The sequence below is a fragment of the Eptesicus fuscus genome, chromosome 9, assembly GCF_027574615.1.
Source record: "Eptesicus fuscus isolate TK198812 chromosome 9, DD_ASM_mEF_20220401, whole genome shotgun sequence".
NCBI lineage: Eukaryota > Metazoa > Chordata > Mammalia > Chiroptera > Vespertilionidae > Eptesicus > Eptesicus fuscus.
In genome coordinates, this window is record NC_072481.1 from 53,152,275 (window position 1) to 53,170,343 (window position 18,069).

Consider the following 18,069-nt stretch of genomic DNA (forward strand, 5'->3'; position numbering starts at 1 on the left):
AGGAAATTGTTGATTACCTGCTGTGTGAAAAGGCTATAAAAGTTCCATATGGAATGAGAGCATAAGAGAGATGAAGGGCAACAAACATTCAATAAATATATTGATCGAATGAATGAATTATATTCAGGTCTATCAGACTAAAAATTCTACTATTCCTTGATGGTATCCCTTAAATCTTAGATAGTTGACAAATCCTCTGATAAGTTCATAGAGAGGACTTCTGCCTCTACTCCTACACACTTACCTTTATTAAGTGCTTACTCTTTGGAAGGCACTGTATTACTTTATGTGTTTTCCTTATTTAAGTTTTGTAATAATATTACATGATATGAATTATTATTTTTATTAAATTCCAAAAAGATATGTATTATTTCCAAATACCAAACAGAAAACTGGAAAAACAGAGAAATTATCTAATTTGTTATGGGAACCTACATCTGTCACACTTTTTACCACCTCACAGAATCTCCTTTTGTTCTTTTTAAGAATAATCAGAAATAATAAAATGACTGGTTCATTAGTAATCTTCAAATTAACAGGAAAGTGGAAGCTGGTGACATGAACTTAAACAGATGGTTACCATTTTACCAAAATTAAAAAATTACTACCAATATTATTTAGCAGGCCAGCATAAAAGCACAACTGATTAACTGGTTATTTATTTTTTTTTAATATATTTTATTGATTTTTTACAGAGAGGAAGGGAGAGGGATAGAGAGTTAGAAACATCGATGAGAGAGAGAGACATTGATCAGCTGCCTCCTGCACACCCCCCACTGGGGATGTGCCCACAACCAAGGTACATGCCCTTGACTGGAATCAAACCCGGGACCTCTCAGTCCACAGGCCGACGCTCCATCCACTGAGCCAAACCTGTTTTGGCTGGTTATTTAATTTTTGAAAATTTACCATAGACCAATATAATTAGAGAATTTTAAAAACTCCCATGTATAATTGATGAGTATTAATGAGAAATTTTGAATGGCATTAGCTACATTTTATTAAGTAAGCAATGTCATAATAATAGTGAGACATTTATCTTTCTAAATAAATGAAAACACTATTGAAAAGTGACAATTTTGTAAGGGATTTTTACATCTTTCTAATAATATCCTTTATTTTTCAAATTTTATACCATGTGTATGTGTTAAATAGACTTAAAACTAGAATATACCATTTCTGTATACTTTATGATCACAATTATCTATACTAATAAAAGAGTAATCAGATCAGGAGACCTTCCGGACATCCTTCAGGACAAAGCCGGGGGCGTGGCTGGCCAGCAAACCACCCTCAAACAGCCCTCAGCCCCTTGCTCAGGCCCACCCCGCCCTCAGCAGAAACCCTCATCCCAAAGGGGGCATGGCTAGCCTGCAAATGGCCATCTGCCCCTTGCAAAAGCCCACTCCACCCCCTGCAGGGACCCTTACCCCGATGGGGGCATGGCCAACCTATAAACGTGACCTCGCCCAGGCTGGTCATGCCCCGCAACAAGAACCTCCACTCTAAAGGGGGTGTGGCCAGCCTGAAAATGGCCCTCAGCCCCTTACCCAAGTTGGCCACACCCCCTAGTGGGACCCCCACCCTGATGGGGGCATGGCCAGCCTACAAACTGCTCCAGACCCCTCGCCCAGGCCAGTCCCACCTCCCAAGGAGACCTCCACCTTAATCTGGGTCTCCCTTCAGGGCAGACCAGCCAGCCCCCACCTGTGCATCAAGCCTCTATCTATACTAATAAAAGGATAATATGCTAACAAAAGGGTAATATGCTAATTAGACCAGGAGACCTTCTGGGAGACCTTTTGGATGTCCTTCCAGACAAAGCCATGGTGTCAGAGCCAAGGCAGAGGCGGTTAGGGGTGACCAGGCCAGGATGGGAGGGCAGCTGGGGGTGATCAGGCCAGCTGGGTGGGACAGTTGGGGGCAAGCAGGCTGGCAAGGGGAAGCAGTTGGGGGCAAGCATACTGGCAGTGGGGGACAGTTGGGGGCAATCAGCCCAGCAAGGGGGTGCAGTTGGAGGAGAGCAGGCCAGCAGGCAGAGTGGTTAGGAGCAATCAGGCAGGCAGGCAGGCAGATGAGCAGTTAGGAGTCAGCAGTTCCAGATTGTGAGAGGGATGTCCACTGAGGGGTCCCAGATTGGAGAAGGTGTAGGCCGGGGTAAATTTCATGCACTGGGCCACTAGTCTATATAATAAAATACTAAGCGACCATTACGGCAGGACGACCAAACATCTAGTCACTATGATGTGCAGTGACCACCAGGGGGCAGACGCTCAATGCAGGAGATGCTCCCTGGTGGTCACTGTGCTCCCACAGGGGGAGCACCCTTCAGCCAGAAGCTGGGCTCATGGCTGGTGAGCACAGTGGCAGTAGCGGGAGCCTCTCCTGCCTCCACAGCAGCGCTAAAAAGCAGGGAGCCGAGCAGTAAGGAGCAGGGAGCAGGCAGGCGGTAAGGAGAGAGGGGTCCTAGACTGTGAAAGGGATGTCTGACTGCTGGCTTAGGCCCGCTTCATGGGAAGTGGGCCTAAGCCAACAGGCAGACATCCCCTGAGGGCTCCTGGACTGTGAGAGAACACAGGCCGGGCTAAGGGGAGCCCCCTTCCCCTCAGTGCACAAGTTTCATGCACTGGGCCTCTAGTATAATTATATGTGTCCTCTCTCACTCTGTTTTCATCCCATATGTGCAAAAGAAAACATCTAAAAATACGTATACAAAATTGTATAATATCTAAGAAAGTTAATAGGAATGTTTAACTTCTCTTTTATATTTTTAATTTCCTGAATTTTCATAAAAATATGAGTCACTGATACAGTGGTGAAAACTTTATTTTGAAAAACAATTCAGATATTGTTTTTATAAAATGAACAGAAAATATAATTAAATATATGAAAGCAGGGTAATGAAACTAATCAAAGTACACAGTGTCTTATTAAAAGTCAGCAGTTAGAATGGAAATAACTAGGGTAAGATTGTTAGAGAAACTGAAAATAGCTTTGTTATACTAGGATATGAAACAATATAAGCAACACCTTTTGTAATATTTCCTGCTATAAAGTAAATCAGTTTTAATTGTTCCTTGGACATCTGGATATATAAGGAACATTTGAGGTGTCAAGTCAACTTGATTTAAGTTAAATTATGATCAATAAGAGAAACATTTTAATTACTCTTTATATTTTTAAGAAGATTTACATACAAATCCTTCTTGTATTTCTTCTTTCATAAGTATTATTTTAAAGTCCTTTAAATGAAAATAATGGCTATAATTCAAAATGACCATTGGATATGCTCTGGTATTGGTTCATTTTGTCATTCCACTGGGAATTTTAACAACCACCTTTGTTTTCACACTTTCAATTTTTGCTTTAGCATCTTGTAATCTTTCACAAGCTTTCTGAAAAGCAATCATATCATAAACAAATTTTTCTTCAGAGTGTCTTTTATACGTTTCTTGAGCCCTAAGAGAGAAAAGGAAAGATAATGGAGTGAGGTATTTTAAATTACTAAAATCATAACATTTAGTTAGATAGTTAATGATAATTAGATATATTAAAAATAGACATATACAAATGGGAAAAAAGACCAAACTTCACTTATTGCATATAATTTTATTATAACATTCACTAATATTCATTTTAGGCTATTATTTTAATAGTTCTATTGGCTATAACAGAATCCATACAAACCACAGCTTAGATTCCTAAATAGGCATCTAAACCAGATTATGACATGATTTGCAGAACTTTTACTTAAGCCTCACTAAATCCAAACTTCTAGGAGTCTAGTTTTTTGTTTGTTTGTTTTTTCATTTTCTTTTTGCTTAATCCCTTCACTTATTTCACCCAGCCCCAAAATCCTCTTCACTCTGATAGCTGTTAGCCTGATCTCTATGAGTCTGATCCTATTTTATTTGTTAGTCCATTTTATTCAGTAGATTCCACATATAAGTAAAATCATATGGTACTTTTTTCTCTGATTGGTTTATTTCACCTAGCATAATGTTTTCAAGGTCCATCCATGCTATTGCAAAAGATAAGAGCTCCTTCTTTTTTACATCAGAATAGTATTCCATTGTGTAGGACTCCGTTATTGACTGGACTATGTCCCTCCAAATGCATACATTGAAGTCCTAACTCCCAGTACCTTAGAATGCAACTGTATTTGTAGAATAGGTCCTTTAAGAGGTAATTAAATTTAAATGAGATCATATGGGTAAGCCCTAATCCAATATGAGAAGATGAAGAGACACCAAGGATGTGCACACACAGGATGAAGGCCATGTGAGGACACAGTGAGAGGCAGCCACCTACAAGCCAAGGAGAGAGGCCTGAGGAGTAACCAAACCTGTCAACACTTTGATCTTGGACTTCCCACCTCTAAAATTGTGAAAAAATAAACTTCTGTTTAAACCACGCAGTGTGTATAGTACTTTGTTATAGTAGCCCTAGCAGACCAAATACAGACTCTAAGTTAGAGAAAGATGAAGCAGGTTACACTGTCAAATCTGGAAATGTCATGGACCTTAGATTAACTCATTCACTTCTCCTCATTCATTCAAGAGTTATATATTATAATGTTTGTCATATTCCCTAGATTCTATAAAGATACATATAACATGATATGACTATGAGAAACTTATAAAAAGTAAAAAGAAATAAAGGTATTTAAATCTACACTAATAAAAGAGAAATATGCAAATTGACCATCACTTTGCAATGCCCACCAGCCAATCATGAGTGAGTACGCAAATTAACCTGACAAAGATGGCGGCAGCCCTGCCCCTCAGCCACTCTGGGCCTCTGGACAGCACGCATGCAGGTGCGGAGCAGCTGGGTGGGGCAGGACACCTGCTATGAGGGGAAGGGCGAGGAGCAGAGGAAGCTACAGGAGCGGCACTCTGGCCAGAGCAAAGACTGAAGGCTCTGGCCAGAGCAAAGACTGAAGGCTCCAGCTGCAGTGAAGACTGAAGACTCTGGCCGGGGTGAAGATGGAAGGCGGCCAGAACAAAGGCTTGGGTCCCGGGTGCCAGAGGAAAACCAGTGCCGGCAGCCAGGGGAAGGAAGGCCTATTGCATGAATCTTCGTGCAACAGGCCTCTAGTATATAAATAAAATTCTGTAGTACATAATGAAAGCACTATGCAACAAGACTGAGTGAAACATGGTTTAAGCAGGCAGAGGGAAGACAAGACAGGCTTCTGTGCTAAAATAAAAGCACAGGGGGTAGCACAGCTTGGCATCCCTGAGAAGTGGCAGCACTCTATTTGTAAGGGTCAGACAGTTCTGGTAGGAACAGTAGAGCAGATAAACCCAGAAAACCAGACTTATTTAGATCATCATGTTCTTTATATATGTTTAAGGGAACTCAAAATCTAGATTTGGGAAGTAAAAAAGAAGCGTAAGTCTAAAAAGTCTAAAAATTAATTACCAAGTGACTTTGGACAAGTTCTTTACATTCCCTCAACCTCATTTTCTTCATCTTCAAAGGGGGGATAATCCAACTCAGAATTTGGTAAAGGACTAAATGAATTAACACATTTAAAATCCTTAGAGGAGTGCCTGAAATTTAATCATTCCTTCTACAGGGTGGATAACAGTGGCATTCATCAGGACAGAAAATATAGGAAGAGCAACTAGATAAGGAAAAGATTATGGTTCTGTTTTTGTAAAATTGGGTTTAAAAACCTGGCTATCCATATGGTGATGAGAAGAGAGATGAACAGAGAGAAGCAATGGCTTATGATTAAGAGTACAGGAAGTGAAGCCATTCTGCTTGGGTTAGAATCCCAGATCTACAACTTATTGATTGTGTGATTTTTGAAAAGTTATTTTAAGCTCTGTCTGCACCATTTTCTTCATCCTTAAGAAGGGACAATGCATCTCAATGGATTTAGTAAGGAGTAAATGACTTAATACATTGAAAATCTTTAGAGAAATTCCTAGACTTTAACAACCACACATTGAAAATCAGCGACAACTATTGTGTCTGGAGCTCTGGATAATAGTCTTGTCTGGACATGTAGCATAGTAAAAGTCATGGCAAAAGGGACTTTGCACCTGTAATTAAGTCTAAAAAATGTATTAAAATAGCCATCCTATAGATAATAATTATAAGCTGTGGAAAAATGTTTTTAAAAAAACCCAACTATTTAAAAGAATTGAAGAGAAACACAATGATTTATTATAATTAAATAGTATACCAGGATCAAATAATTGGAAAATAAAATTATGAAATTAATTCCATTTTACAATACCATCAAAATCATATAAAATACTTGGATGCAGACTTAATAAAAATATGAAAGGCCTATCTTTGAAGAATATATGTGGTGAAAGTAAAGGAAGAGCTAAAAAAATAAAAGATCTTAGGCATAAATAAGTATACAAGAGTTTCAAATTTAAGAGGTAAAGCAGTTCCAAGTGATGAGAGGGATTTTGTTATGTCTTTGGAAACGAATTTAGAGGTTTTTGGGGTACAAGAGTGTTTAGGTTAAACCCGTGGTTGGAAAACTGTGGCTCATGAGCCACATGCGGCTCGTTGGCCTCTTGAGTGTGGCTCATCCACAAAATACCATGGCCTGGGTGAGTCTATTTTGAAGAAGTGGCGTTAGAAGAAGTTTAAGTTTAAAAAATTTGGCTCTCAAAAGAAATTTCAATCATTGTATTGTTGATATTTGGCTCTGTTGACTAATGAGTTTGCCGACCACTGGGTTAAACAATTGAGAGAGTTGTTCTTATGAATTTGGAAGTGAACTGTAATTACAGAACTTGGATGAAGAAAAGCTTTATAAATCAAGATAAGACCACCGTTAATGAAGAGGGTAGTGGAGGAGGTCAATGGATGACCAAAATAAAAACAAGCAGAGATGATATAATTGGATAACTGCCTTATGTGCCTCAGCTTCCTGATAGTTGATACTCAACTTCACAGCGGACACCCTGCTGTTCTGCCCTGAGCAGTGTCAGCACTTTTTCAAAGTATGGACAAGAATATTTTGGAAAACTTAGGACCAGCTTTTACCTGGTACATAAGTTTTTTAATTTCAAAGTCTCTTTAATTCATTCTTAAGTGCCCCGTGGGTATTTTATAAATTTTCTAAACTAGAGATTTATGGTTCACCTTTCTTCTTGCATGCTCCCTCACTCAACAGCAAGAATAGGGAGGTACTGTCTCAGTAATGACTTCACAGGTTATTGAGATTTATCAGAATGTGTTTAGGTCAAGTATTTGAACCAGAAAGAAAATGAAAAAGAATTGAAAACTGAAGTCTTTAGACAGACAACTTTTTTTTGAGTCACAGCTCTTTTCTTCATGTTGATACTCCAGCTTTATTTGAAAATGTTTATAAATAAAACTCAATAATACCTTTCGGGACAACACTATATTGCCTTATTCTTGTGTGCTTTCAAAGATAATATTGTTGTCGCAGTTTATAAGAGAAGATAATTCAGTTAAGATACATTAGGAAGCTTTTAACTCTGTATCCTCTACAAATTAATGATGGCCAGACATTCAATTTGCTGTGATAAACTAAGCTGATTACATCCTTCTAATACTGATTTGTATTTTGATATAACACAAAATCTGAAGATAGAGTTGTTTTATTGTCTCATCTTTGGTAATATATTAGAACCTATTTGTCATTTTTGGTTGTTTCTGTTTTCCAAAGTAGAATATATCATGTTGTAAAGTACTGTTTATTAGATCTCAACATTTAGTATGCAATATTCACATGAAATTAACTTAAACACTTATATCAAAACTGTACCTACCTAAATTCCTTCATGTATTTACATAAATCCCTTTGAAGTTTTTCTGTTTCTCGTTTTTGCTGAACTATCAGATATTTCTCTTTTAAGAGATCACTGTTCTTCTTCAATTGCTTCATTTTATTTACATTTTTGTCCCAAATAATGAGCTCATTATTTAAGTTTTGAATTAATAAACGGTCATTAGCTTTTTTGTGTTTTTCTTCAAGAAACAAAGCTCTCCTCTCTCTAACTTTTTCAAGGTATTTGGATCTGACCTGCCAAAGTTGGTACAAACCATCCCGAATTGCCCTGTTATCTTCTGCCATTCGTTTTTGTACAGCCCTTTTTTTCTTCTGTAACATTTCTTGAACATTTAAGCTGACTTTTTCTTGGGCAGTTTTTGCCATGGTTATAGCCATTCCACTTTTCTTGTGGCTTTCCTGCTTCTTTTGTTCTAAGTGATATTCATCAATATCATAAAGTGTTTTGAGCTTTATACCTGTTCTGTGTATCGTAAAAAAATCTCTTCTTGCATTCTTCTCCAATAGCAGGTGTGGTTGTGTAATTACTGGTTTTTGATGAGTAGTAGAAAGTGGCTGTTTATATGTAGGAAAAGAAGCTTGTTCTTTCTTTTTCAATACTGCATACTTCAATGAATCTGAAGAATGTATGGGTAGTTTGAATACTGATATCCTAAAACTGGCATGTAATTCTTCATCCTCAATTTCATCTTCAGACTCCTGACCTACATCAGAAAGCAGACAAATATAATGCATGATATAAGTGTTAACCACAGTTTATTTTCTGTCTCAATTGTCTTGAAAGATACATTAATAAAATTCACAAGAACCTATTATTTATTTATATTAAGAAGTATTTTTCTAAACTAATGTTCCTTTCAATTTGTGAATCAATAGTGATTTTAGAAAGAAAATCACTGTTGAAACATTTTAACACAGAAATGCACTGATTCCTATATTATATTTTTCAATTATTTAACTTGCACTGACTCAATAGCAGTATCTTATACTTAATCATACATATTATTTTTACATATAGCTATCTCATGTTTTCAAAGAACTCTGTATCTGTTTTATCTTGTTTTTCTTAACTCTGGTGGAGACTAATAGCTGCCAACAATGTTGTTTTTCTCTTCATGGGACACACAAAGGAAACAAATCTCTCAGCTTCCTTTGTTATTATTGTGACTATGAGACCAAGTGCCCTCCAATAGAGTGTGGCAGAAGTAATACATATCATTTCTGGTATTTAGAAACAGATGTGCCTCCTCCTTCTTTATTCTTCTGATCTACCGCACACCTCGAAGATGGTAGTTAGAAAAGGTAGGAGGACCCTGGCTCCCTGAATCATTGCTTAAAAAACTACTCATTGGTAAGGATTATCTAATTCACACTCTATGGAAATCAGAAATAAATGGCAATTATGTTTGAGTCAATAAAAATTTCTGAGTCTATCTGTATCATAGCAAACCTAACTAATGTAATATTTTCTTACAAGCCTACTGATGAATTTAGTGGCAAATACTGGTTAAAAAGTTATATTGATTAATCTCAGGAACAGATGTTTTCATGTTTGACTTTATTAAAATTACATCCTGCTAATTCTATTGTATAAGTATTTTATCTTTTCTAATAGAAGATTCTTCTAAAGTCTTTATATATCAAATCTGATGGTGGAGGTTGTATGAAAGTTAAGGTCTCCATGAAGAATGGCAGAACCTGTGGTCTGGGCAGGAAGTGGGAAAAAAGAGAACAGGCAAGATTTTCAATAGAGGCCACAGGAATGTCAACATTAGAAAAGGAAGCAGTGTTTAGAGCTAAATAGAGAACCAAGTCTTAGCAAGTAAAAAAGGATATAAGGCTAAAGTATCCACAAATAAGTGTTAAGAGTTTGAGCCCAAGCCAGGCTGGTGTGGCTCAGTGCTTGAGCATTGACTCATGAACCAAGAGGTCACCGGTTTGATTCCTGATCAGGGCACATGCTTGAGTTGTGGGCTCCATCCCTAGTAGGGGTGTGCAGGAGGCAATCGATGATTATTGATGTTTTTATCTCTCTCCCCCTCTCCCTTCCTCTCTCTCTAAAATCAATAAAAGCACATTAAAAAGAGTTTGGGCCCAAAGCAAATTACTAGAGACACAGAGCAACAAAGCCAGAGTTCTGGCTATAGTAAATAGGGTGTGGTCTGGGGCAATTATCTAGAATTAGATAGCACTGTTTAGTGTAATCTGATTTTATATGTGAATTTTGGCATGGAAAAGCTGACTAAGAGTAAAAGATCAGGTTTAGAAAATACAATAGTAGTAAATTACTAAAGGTTCTGGTCACCAAATCCAATTTGTGTAGGGGTAGGAGGGTTTTCCCACACAACCATGCAGTGCTCTGAAACCAGCTGGGTATCTTACAATTCAACTCAATTCTGACACTATCTACTAGGAGATATGGTCAGACACTACAGGGTAAGGGATTCAGTCCTACAAGACTGTGCACCCTGCTTTAGGTGCCAATTGCAAGTCCAGGTTATGATGATCAATCAACTATAGACTGGCAGTTCTACTGACCCCCTCCTTGGGTTCAATTAAGTAGTTAGAGTGGCTCACAAAACTCAAACATTTTACTTACTAGACTTCTGGTTTATTATGAAAGAATACACACCATGCCCTATGTACCTTTTCCATGTGACTGTTCCTGATTATATATATATTTTGTATTACTTTATTAGTCTCTACGTCATATATATATATATATATATATATATATATATATATATATATATATATATAATCAGGAACAGTCACATGGAAAAGGTACATAGGGCATGGTATGAGGAAAGAGTGTGGAGCTTCCATGCTCTCTATAAGTATACTATCCTTCCTGAAATCTCCACGTGTTCACCAACTTTGAAACTCTCTGAGCCCTTTGGGTTTTTGTGGAGGCTTCATCACATAGTCATAATTGACTAAATCAATGGATATTGGCAAACTAAACTCAATCTCTAGCCCCTCTCTCCTCCTCAGGGGTCGGGGGTAAGACTAAAGTTCCAACCCTCTAATCATATCTTCAATCTCTTGGCAACTAGCCCCATCCTTAGGCATAGTCCAAAATTAATCTAACAAAAAAGACATCTTTGTTGTTCTGCTCTAATCACTTAAATTTAGGAGCTCATTTAGTCCTCTCAATAAAATTATGAGGTAAGTATAAATAATTGTTACCTTCATTTTCAGATAAAGAAATTGAAGCTTAAAGAAGTAGCCAATTTGCTGGATTGGATCCTAACATCTGGCTAACATTTTGCAGAATAATAAAATATATATAAAAATAAAAATAAATGAATGAACAAAAGTAAGTAAATTTTAATAGCCTGTTAAAACAAAAATATCAACATTCATAAAAGAATCCAGGGTATTATAACACAACATTGCAATGCCACATATAATCTGAAACATGTCATGTTAATAAAAATTATATTGTGAAGTGATATCCTTATCAGAAAGGATATCACTTCACATAAAATACAGAAACCATACAACCATAGGCCACTTAAGCTTTCTTCCTGTATTTTATTTGAGTGTTACAATAGTAAGAAGATTTATATTATAATTCCTAGAGAAAATAAAGATAACTCAAATAGAGTCAACTAAAAATCCAACAAATACATTAAAATGGACTATAAAGTAAAATGGACTATAAAAAATGTTTGAACAATTCTAAAGACAGGGAAAAAGAAAAAGAGTATTTAGAAACAGATGTGCCTCCTCCTTCTTTATTCAAAAAAACTGAGGACATGTACAAACAAACAAAAAAGCAGAAAAATAAAATGGTCCTGATCTAAGAGAATTAGTTTCCTTATACAAAGGAAAGAAACACAAGAGAGTTCACTTACTCAGTCTTTCCATGCACACATACTAAAAAAAAAAAAAAAAAAAAAAAAAAATACCATGTGAGCACACATCAAAATGTTATCATCTACAAGCTAGAAAGAGAGGCCTCAATAGAAATCATCCATGCTGGCACTCCGATCTCAGATTCCCAGTCTCCAGAACTGTGAGAAAATAAATCTGTTGTTTAAGCCACTCAATCTGTGTTATTTGAATATGGAAGCCTGAACAGACAAATACAAAAGGAGTACCTTGTCTTCTGAAGTTCTGAGTACATGTCCCCACTAGTGTGCTGTTGAATAATGGGAGTGCCCAGAGACATTGACTACCCTGATGGGGATGGAGTGGCTACAACCTCTGGGCTTCCTTTTGCCATAAATTTCATCTGGAGTCTTTGGAGATCAAGTGTGGTCTGACATACTATTCTACAACCATGGCAGTAGAGAGGGGCTCAGGAGGTAGTCTATCACTTAACCATGAGTTATTGTATGTGGTACTGTTTACTATTAAAAGGAGAAGGGCACTTATTGGGGTGGAGAACAGACACTATAATATACAGATGATGTGTATTTTAGAATTGTACACCTGAAACCTATATAATTATATTAACTATTCACCCCAATAAATTAAATTAATAAATACACAAAACATGTCACATAGCCCATGGTGTAGCCAATCTTGGGTGGAGCTCCCTCAATTCAGACTATAAATAAAATCAGATACTTCAATCGATTTTGGGTTGATATACATGTTTAATAATATTCTGCCTAGCAGCAGTGTGGCTGCTCTTCTGTAAATTAGAGTTTCATTACATTGAAATATAGAATGATATAAAAAATTCAATTAAATTTGAAGTCCATTCACATTTTCACATAAACACACACACACACACACACACACACACACAGAAATGCACATTTTCACCTACACACACACAGACTCAATGTTACATTTGTCAATAAAAGAAATGAAATAAATATTGCATAGAATATTTCAGTTATTTAAAATGTCTGAATTACTATAAAAATTGTATTATATTTGTAACAGTTATTCAGTTTTGTCACTGACTACTATGAAGATTATAAATGATTATTAAAAACTGGTATATTAGTTACATATTGCTACTTAACAAATTACTCTAAAACACAAAGGCTCTAAAACAAGAAAAGAAATATTTATTATTTCACAGTTTCTTGGGGTTAAAAAAGTGTAACTTTGGAGGGTGGTTGTGACTCAGAGTTTCCCAATGATGTTATAGTCGAGATACCAATCAGAGTTGTAGTCATCCAAAGGCTTGACTGGAGTTGATTTGTTCTATGACTGGACAATTTGGATATACTGTCTTATAGCAGTGAGATCAAATCAACTAATTCATTTATAGAGAATTAGTTTGTGCTACAGCAGCCTATTTCAACTCTTAGGGCAAATTTTAGCTTTTGGAGAATAGAGAATATGTCTTATATATCTTTGTATCCTCTACTAAGCTAGCATAGTGTTCCGTATTTTTGGTATTCAATTTTAAAAACTCAACTATTAATTGGATATGGATATTTACACTGAAAACTATAATTTTTAAAATACAGGTTATACTTTTAAATATATTGCTTTTTTTCAAAGGCTATATTTTATAAGGAAGTCCAGAGTCCCACTATAAGACTGAGGTATAGCAGAGGATTGAACAATTGGAAATAACTGATATGTACTTCTTTCCTCATCACATTAACTTATTCTTTTTCCCTTTCCCCTCTCTGGCATCTTTGATCTGATTATTTTTCCTACAGACTTTTTGCTTCACCTTTCCTATGCATCAAGAGTCCTTGTTAGTCCTGACCAGGGAGCTCAGTTAGTGTTGTCCCCAGATGCCAAGATTGTGGGGTTCAATCCCTAGTCAGGGCACATCAGGAAGTAACTAAGGAATGCATAAATAAGTGGAACAAGAAATCAATGTTTCTCTCTTTCCCCCTCTTCTTCCCTCCCCGCAACCCCCCATATCTCTCTCCCTTCCTCTCACTTTCTATAAAAAAATCAAAAGAGGGAAGTTCATAGGATTACAGGCCTACATCAAGAAGAAGATTTTTTAATAAAATCTAACCCTACACCTAAAAGAACTTGAAAGAGAACAAGAAACAAAGCCCAGAGTAAGTAGAAGGAAGGGAACAATAAAGATCAGCATGAAAATATATGACGTAGAGACTAATAAAGTAATACAAAATACCAATGAAACTGAGAGCTGGTTCTCTGAAAAGATAAACAAGACTGATGAATCTCAACCAGACTCATCAAGAAAAAAAGAGAGAGGATTCAAATAAATAAAATAAGAAATGAAATAGGAGAAGTAACAACTGAATCCACAAAAATACAATGGATTGTAAGAAAATACCATGAACAACTATATGCCAACATATTGGACAACCTGGGTGAGGTGGACAAATTCCTAGAAATATACAATCTTCCAAAACTGACTCAGGAATAAGCAGAACACGTGAATCTATAATAATAAAAGCATAATATGCTAATTAGACCAGACAGCTGAACGACCTTCCTTCTGGATGTCCTTCCAGATGACCTTCTAGATGTCCTTCTGGATGACCTTCTGGACAAAGCCAGGACTGTGAGGGCTGAGGCAAGCTGCCGCGGCTGGGAGGGCCAAGCCCCTTGCATGAATTTCATGCATCAGGCCTCTAGTAGATCAATAAGAACTAATGAAATATAAGCAGTAAACAAAAAATTCCCAGCAAACAAATGTCCTGGACCAAATAGCTTCACAGGCAAATTTTACCAAACATTCAAAGAAGAACTAAAACCTATCCTCCTCAAACTATTTCAAAAAAATTCAAGAGAAGGGTAGACTTCCAAGCTCTTTTTATGAGGCCAGCATTATCCTAACTCCAAAACCAGATAAAGACACTACAAAGAAAGTAAGTTATAGGCCAATATCCCTGATGAACATTGATGTTAAAATCCTAAACAAAATATTAGCAAACCAGATCAAGAATATATTAAAAAGGGGAGAAACCAAGATGGCGGCATAGGTAAACATCTAAACTGCTGACTCGCACAACAATTTCAAAACTACAACTAAAAGACAGAACGGACATCATCCAGAACCACAGGAAAGCTGGCTGAGTGGAAATTCTACAACTAGAAGGAAATAGAAAAGCTCACGGAGAATCAGAGGAGCTGCAAGGGGCTGAGGTACGGAGACATGCGTGCAGAGAGGAAGGGCAGCTGAGTGCCTGGCTGGCTTTCTCTGGCAGGAGAGGGAAGGAAGCCCCTGATTGCACTGAACCCCCATTCCGACTGCACTGAACCCCAGTTCCGGGCAAAACCCCATGGACCCAGGCTCATACGGGGGGGAGTCTGGACTATTAGGTAGAGAGAAAGGCACATGGAGACTCGGAGACTGGGGGAAGCCACAGCGGGCAGGGGTCTGGAGGCATGCGGGCGTGAGTGCTTGCAGAGAAGACTGACTGCAGAGGTTGCCGCTAGCTCTCTCTAGCGGAAGGGAGTCGGAAGCTCCTGACTGCACTGAACCCCAGTTCCGGGCGAGCCTGGGGGAATCTGGACTATCAGGCAGAAACTCTGGGGAGCCGCGGAAGGCAGAGGTCTGGAGGCGCGCGCAAGGGCAAGGCTGACGGGAAGCCAAGACTGTCTGCTCAGACCTGAGACTCCGCCCCATCCAAGCTGAGCACAGAGGCTTTTGCAATTTTGCAAGTCTGGTCCTATAAGGCTGTCTCCAGCACAGGTCTCCCGGCATAGACACAGCTGATACACATAGCCAATTGGCCTGGAGGTCAATTCCTCCCAGTGATACCAACAACAATCAAGACTTAACTACAACAAGGCAGTACACACAGACCACAAAGGGGTGCACCAAGAGAGTCCACCTCAGGTGACTGGGGAGGCCAACCCACTGGGCCATATAGGACACCTAGCACACAAAGCTACCCTACCAACTCAGGGAAGCAGTGAAAATGCGGAGACAAAGTAACAGATCACAAATGAAAGAAATGGAGGAAAACAAATGACTGGATATAGAATTCAAAAAAACGGTTATAAGGTTTTTCAAGAATTTCCTAGAAAAGGCCAATCAATTTAGCCAGACCCTGGAGGATATAAAAAAGGACCAATTAGAAATTAAACATATACTGACTGAAATAAAAAATATTACACAGAGACCCAACAGCAGACTAGAGGAACGCAAGAATCAAGTCAAAGACTTGAAATACAAAGGAGCAAAAAACACTCAACTGGAAAAGCAAAAAGAAACAAGAATCCAAATAGTTGAAGATAGTGTAAGAAGCCTCTGGGACAACTTCAAGCATACAAACACCAGAATTATGTGGGTGCCTGAAGAAGAGAGAGAGCAAGATACTGAAAACCTATTTGAAGAAATAATGACTGAAAACTTCCCCCACCTGGTGAAAGAAATAGACTTACAAGTAAAGATAAAAATTATGAACAACAAATACATATCTATCAACAAGTGAACCTAAACATCAAGTGAATTAAAAATCTGAGGAACAGAATAAACTGGTGAATATAATAGAATCAGGGGCATAGAAAGGGAGTGGACTGATCATTCTCAGGGGGAAAGGGGTATGGGGGGTGCAGGAAGAGACTGAACAAAAATTATACACCTATGGATGAGGACAGTGGGGGGGGGTAAGGGCAGAGGGTGGGGTGGGAACCAGGTGGAGGGGAGCTATGGGGGAAAAAGGAGAAACAATTGTAATAATCTGAACAATAAAGATTTATTAAATTAAAAAAAATAATAAAACTAGGTTTTCTGCCGAAACCGGTTTGGCTCAGTGGATAGAGCGTCGGCCTGCGGACTCAAGGGTCCCAGGTTCGATTCCGGTCAAGGGCATGTACCTTGGTTGCGGGCACATCCCCAGTGGGGGTGTGCAAGAGGCAGCTGATCGATGTTTCTCTCTCATCGATGTTTCTGACTCTCTATCCCTCTCTCTCTTCCTCTCTGTAAAAAATCAATAAAATATATTTAAAAAAAAAACAACCAAAAAACTAGGTTTTCTGATACAAAAAAAAAAGAATATATTAAAATGATCATACACTACGATCAAGTGGGATTTATTCTAGGGATGCAAAGTTGGTACAATATTTACAAATCAATAAATGTGATAATCACATAAACAAAAATGAAAGATTAAAAATCACATGATCATATCAATAGATAGAGAAAAAGTATATGATAAAATCCAGCACCCATTTATGATAAAAACTCTCAGCAAAGTGGGACTAGAAGGACCATACCTCACTTAACAAAGGCCACATATGAAAAACCTACATCCAACATCATACTCAATGGGCAAAAACTAAAAGTGTTTTTCTTAAGGTCAAGGAACAAGACAGGGATGTCTGCTTTCACCACTCTTATTCAACATATTACTGGAAGTCCTAGCCACAGTGGTCAGACAAGAAGACAAAATAAAAGGCATCCAAATAGGAAAGGAGGAAGTAAAACTGTCATTATTCATACATGACATATTAGAAAACCCTAAAGACTCCATAAAAAACTACTAGATCTAATAAATGAATTTAGCAAAGTAGCATGATATGAAATTAATATTCAGAAATTGGTGGCATTTTTACACATCAATAATGAATCATCAGAAAGAGAAACTAAAAAACAATCCCATTTACTATTACAATAACAAAAAAAATGAGGTACCTAAGAATAAATTTAACCAAGGAGGTAAAATAACTGTACTCAGAAAACTACAGGGCATTAAAGAAAGAAGTTGAGGAAGATACAAAATAAGTGGTAGCATATAGGTTGGGAAAAAGGAGAAACAATTGTAATAATCTGAACAATAAAGATTTATTAAATTAAAAAAATAGGTTGGAAGAATTAACATCACTAACAATACCATTGGTATTTTAATAGGAATTGCATTGAATCTATAGATTGCTTTGTGTAGTAAAGCAATCTATAGATTCAATGCAATTCCTATTAAAATACCAATGGTATATTTCACAGATCTAGAACAAATATTCCAAAAACTTATATAGAGCCAAAGAAGATCCTGAGTAGCCTTATCAATCTTGAGAAAGAACAACAATGTAAGATGCATCACAGTATCATATATGAAACTATATTACAAGGCCATTGTAATCAAAACATCCTTGTACTGGCTAAGAGGCCAGAAATAAACCCACAATTATATGGTCAATTCATATTTGACAAAGGAAGCAAGAGCATACTATAGAGTCTCTTTGAAAAATGGCGGTGGGAAAACTGGACTGGCATCATACCTATCAGAGTGCCTCATTTTCTGTTTCTATAAAAGTACCTTACACATAGCAAATGCTCAATGTTACATGAATATCTTTCACATATATTATATTTATCTGATTGCTGTGTTTAGCAAAGAAAACATTTTTCTATTAAAGAGAGATGG

At 37.4% G+C, this 18,069-nt stretch overlaps 1 protein-coding gene across 2 annotated transcripts in view; it reads right to left on the minus strand.

The window, feature by feature from the left end:
- Positions 1-2,808: 2,808 nt before the first annotated feature.
- Positions 2,809-18,069, minus strand: part of LRRIQ3 (leucine rich repeats and IQ motif containing 3) — a 94,815-nt gene continuing 79,554 nt past the window's right edge. For both annotated transcript variants that reach the window (XM_008139537.3, XM_054720802.1), the window contains exons 7-8: positions 7,773-8,496; positions 2,809-3,459 (exon numbers count right to left, since the gene is read on the minus strand). In XM_008139537.3, the coding sequence (XP_008137759.2) occupies positions 3,303-3,459; positions 7,773-8,496 (881 nt within the window). In that variant the 3' untranslated portion in view covers positions 2,809-3,302. The remainder of the gene's footprint in view (positions 3,460-7,772; positions 8,497-18,069) is intronic.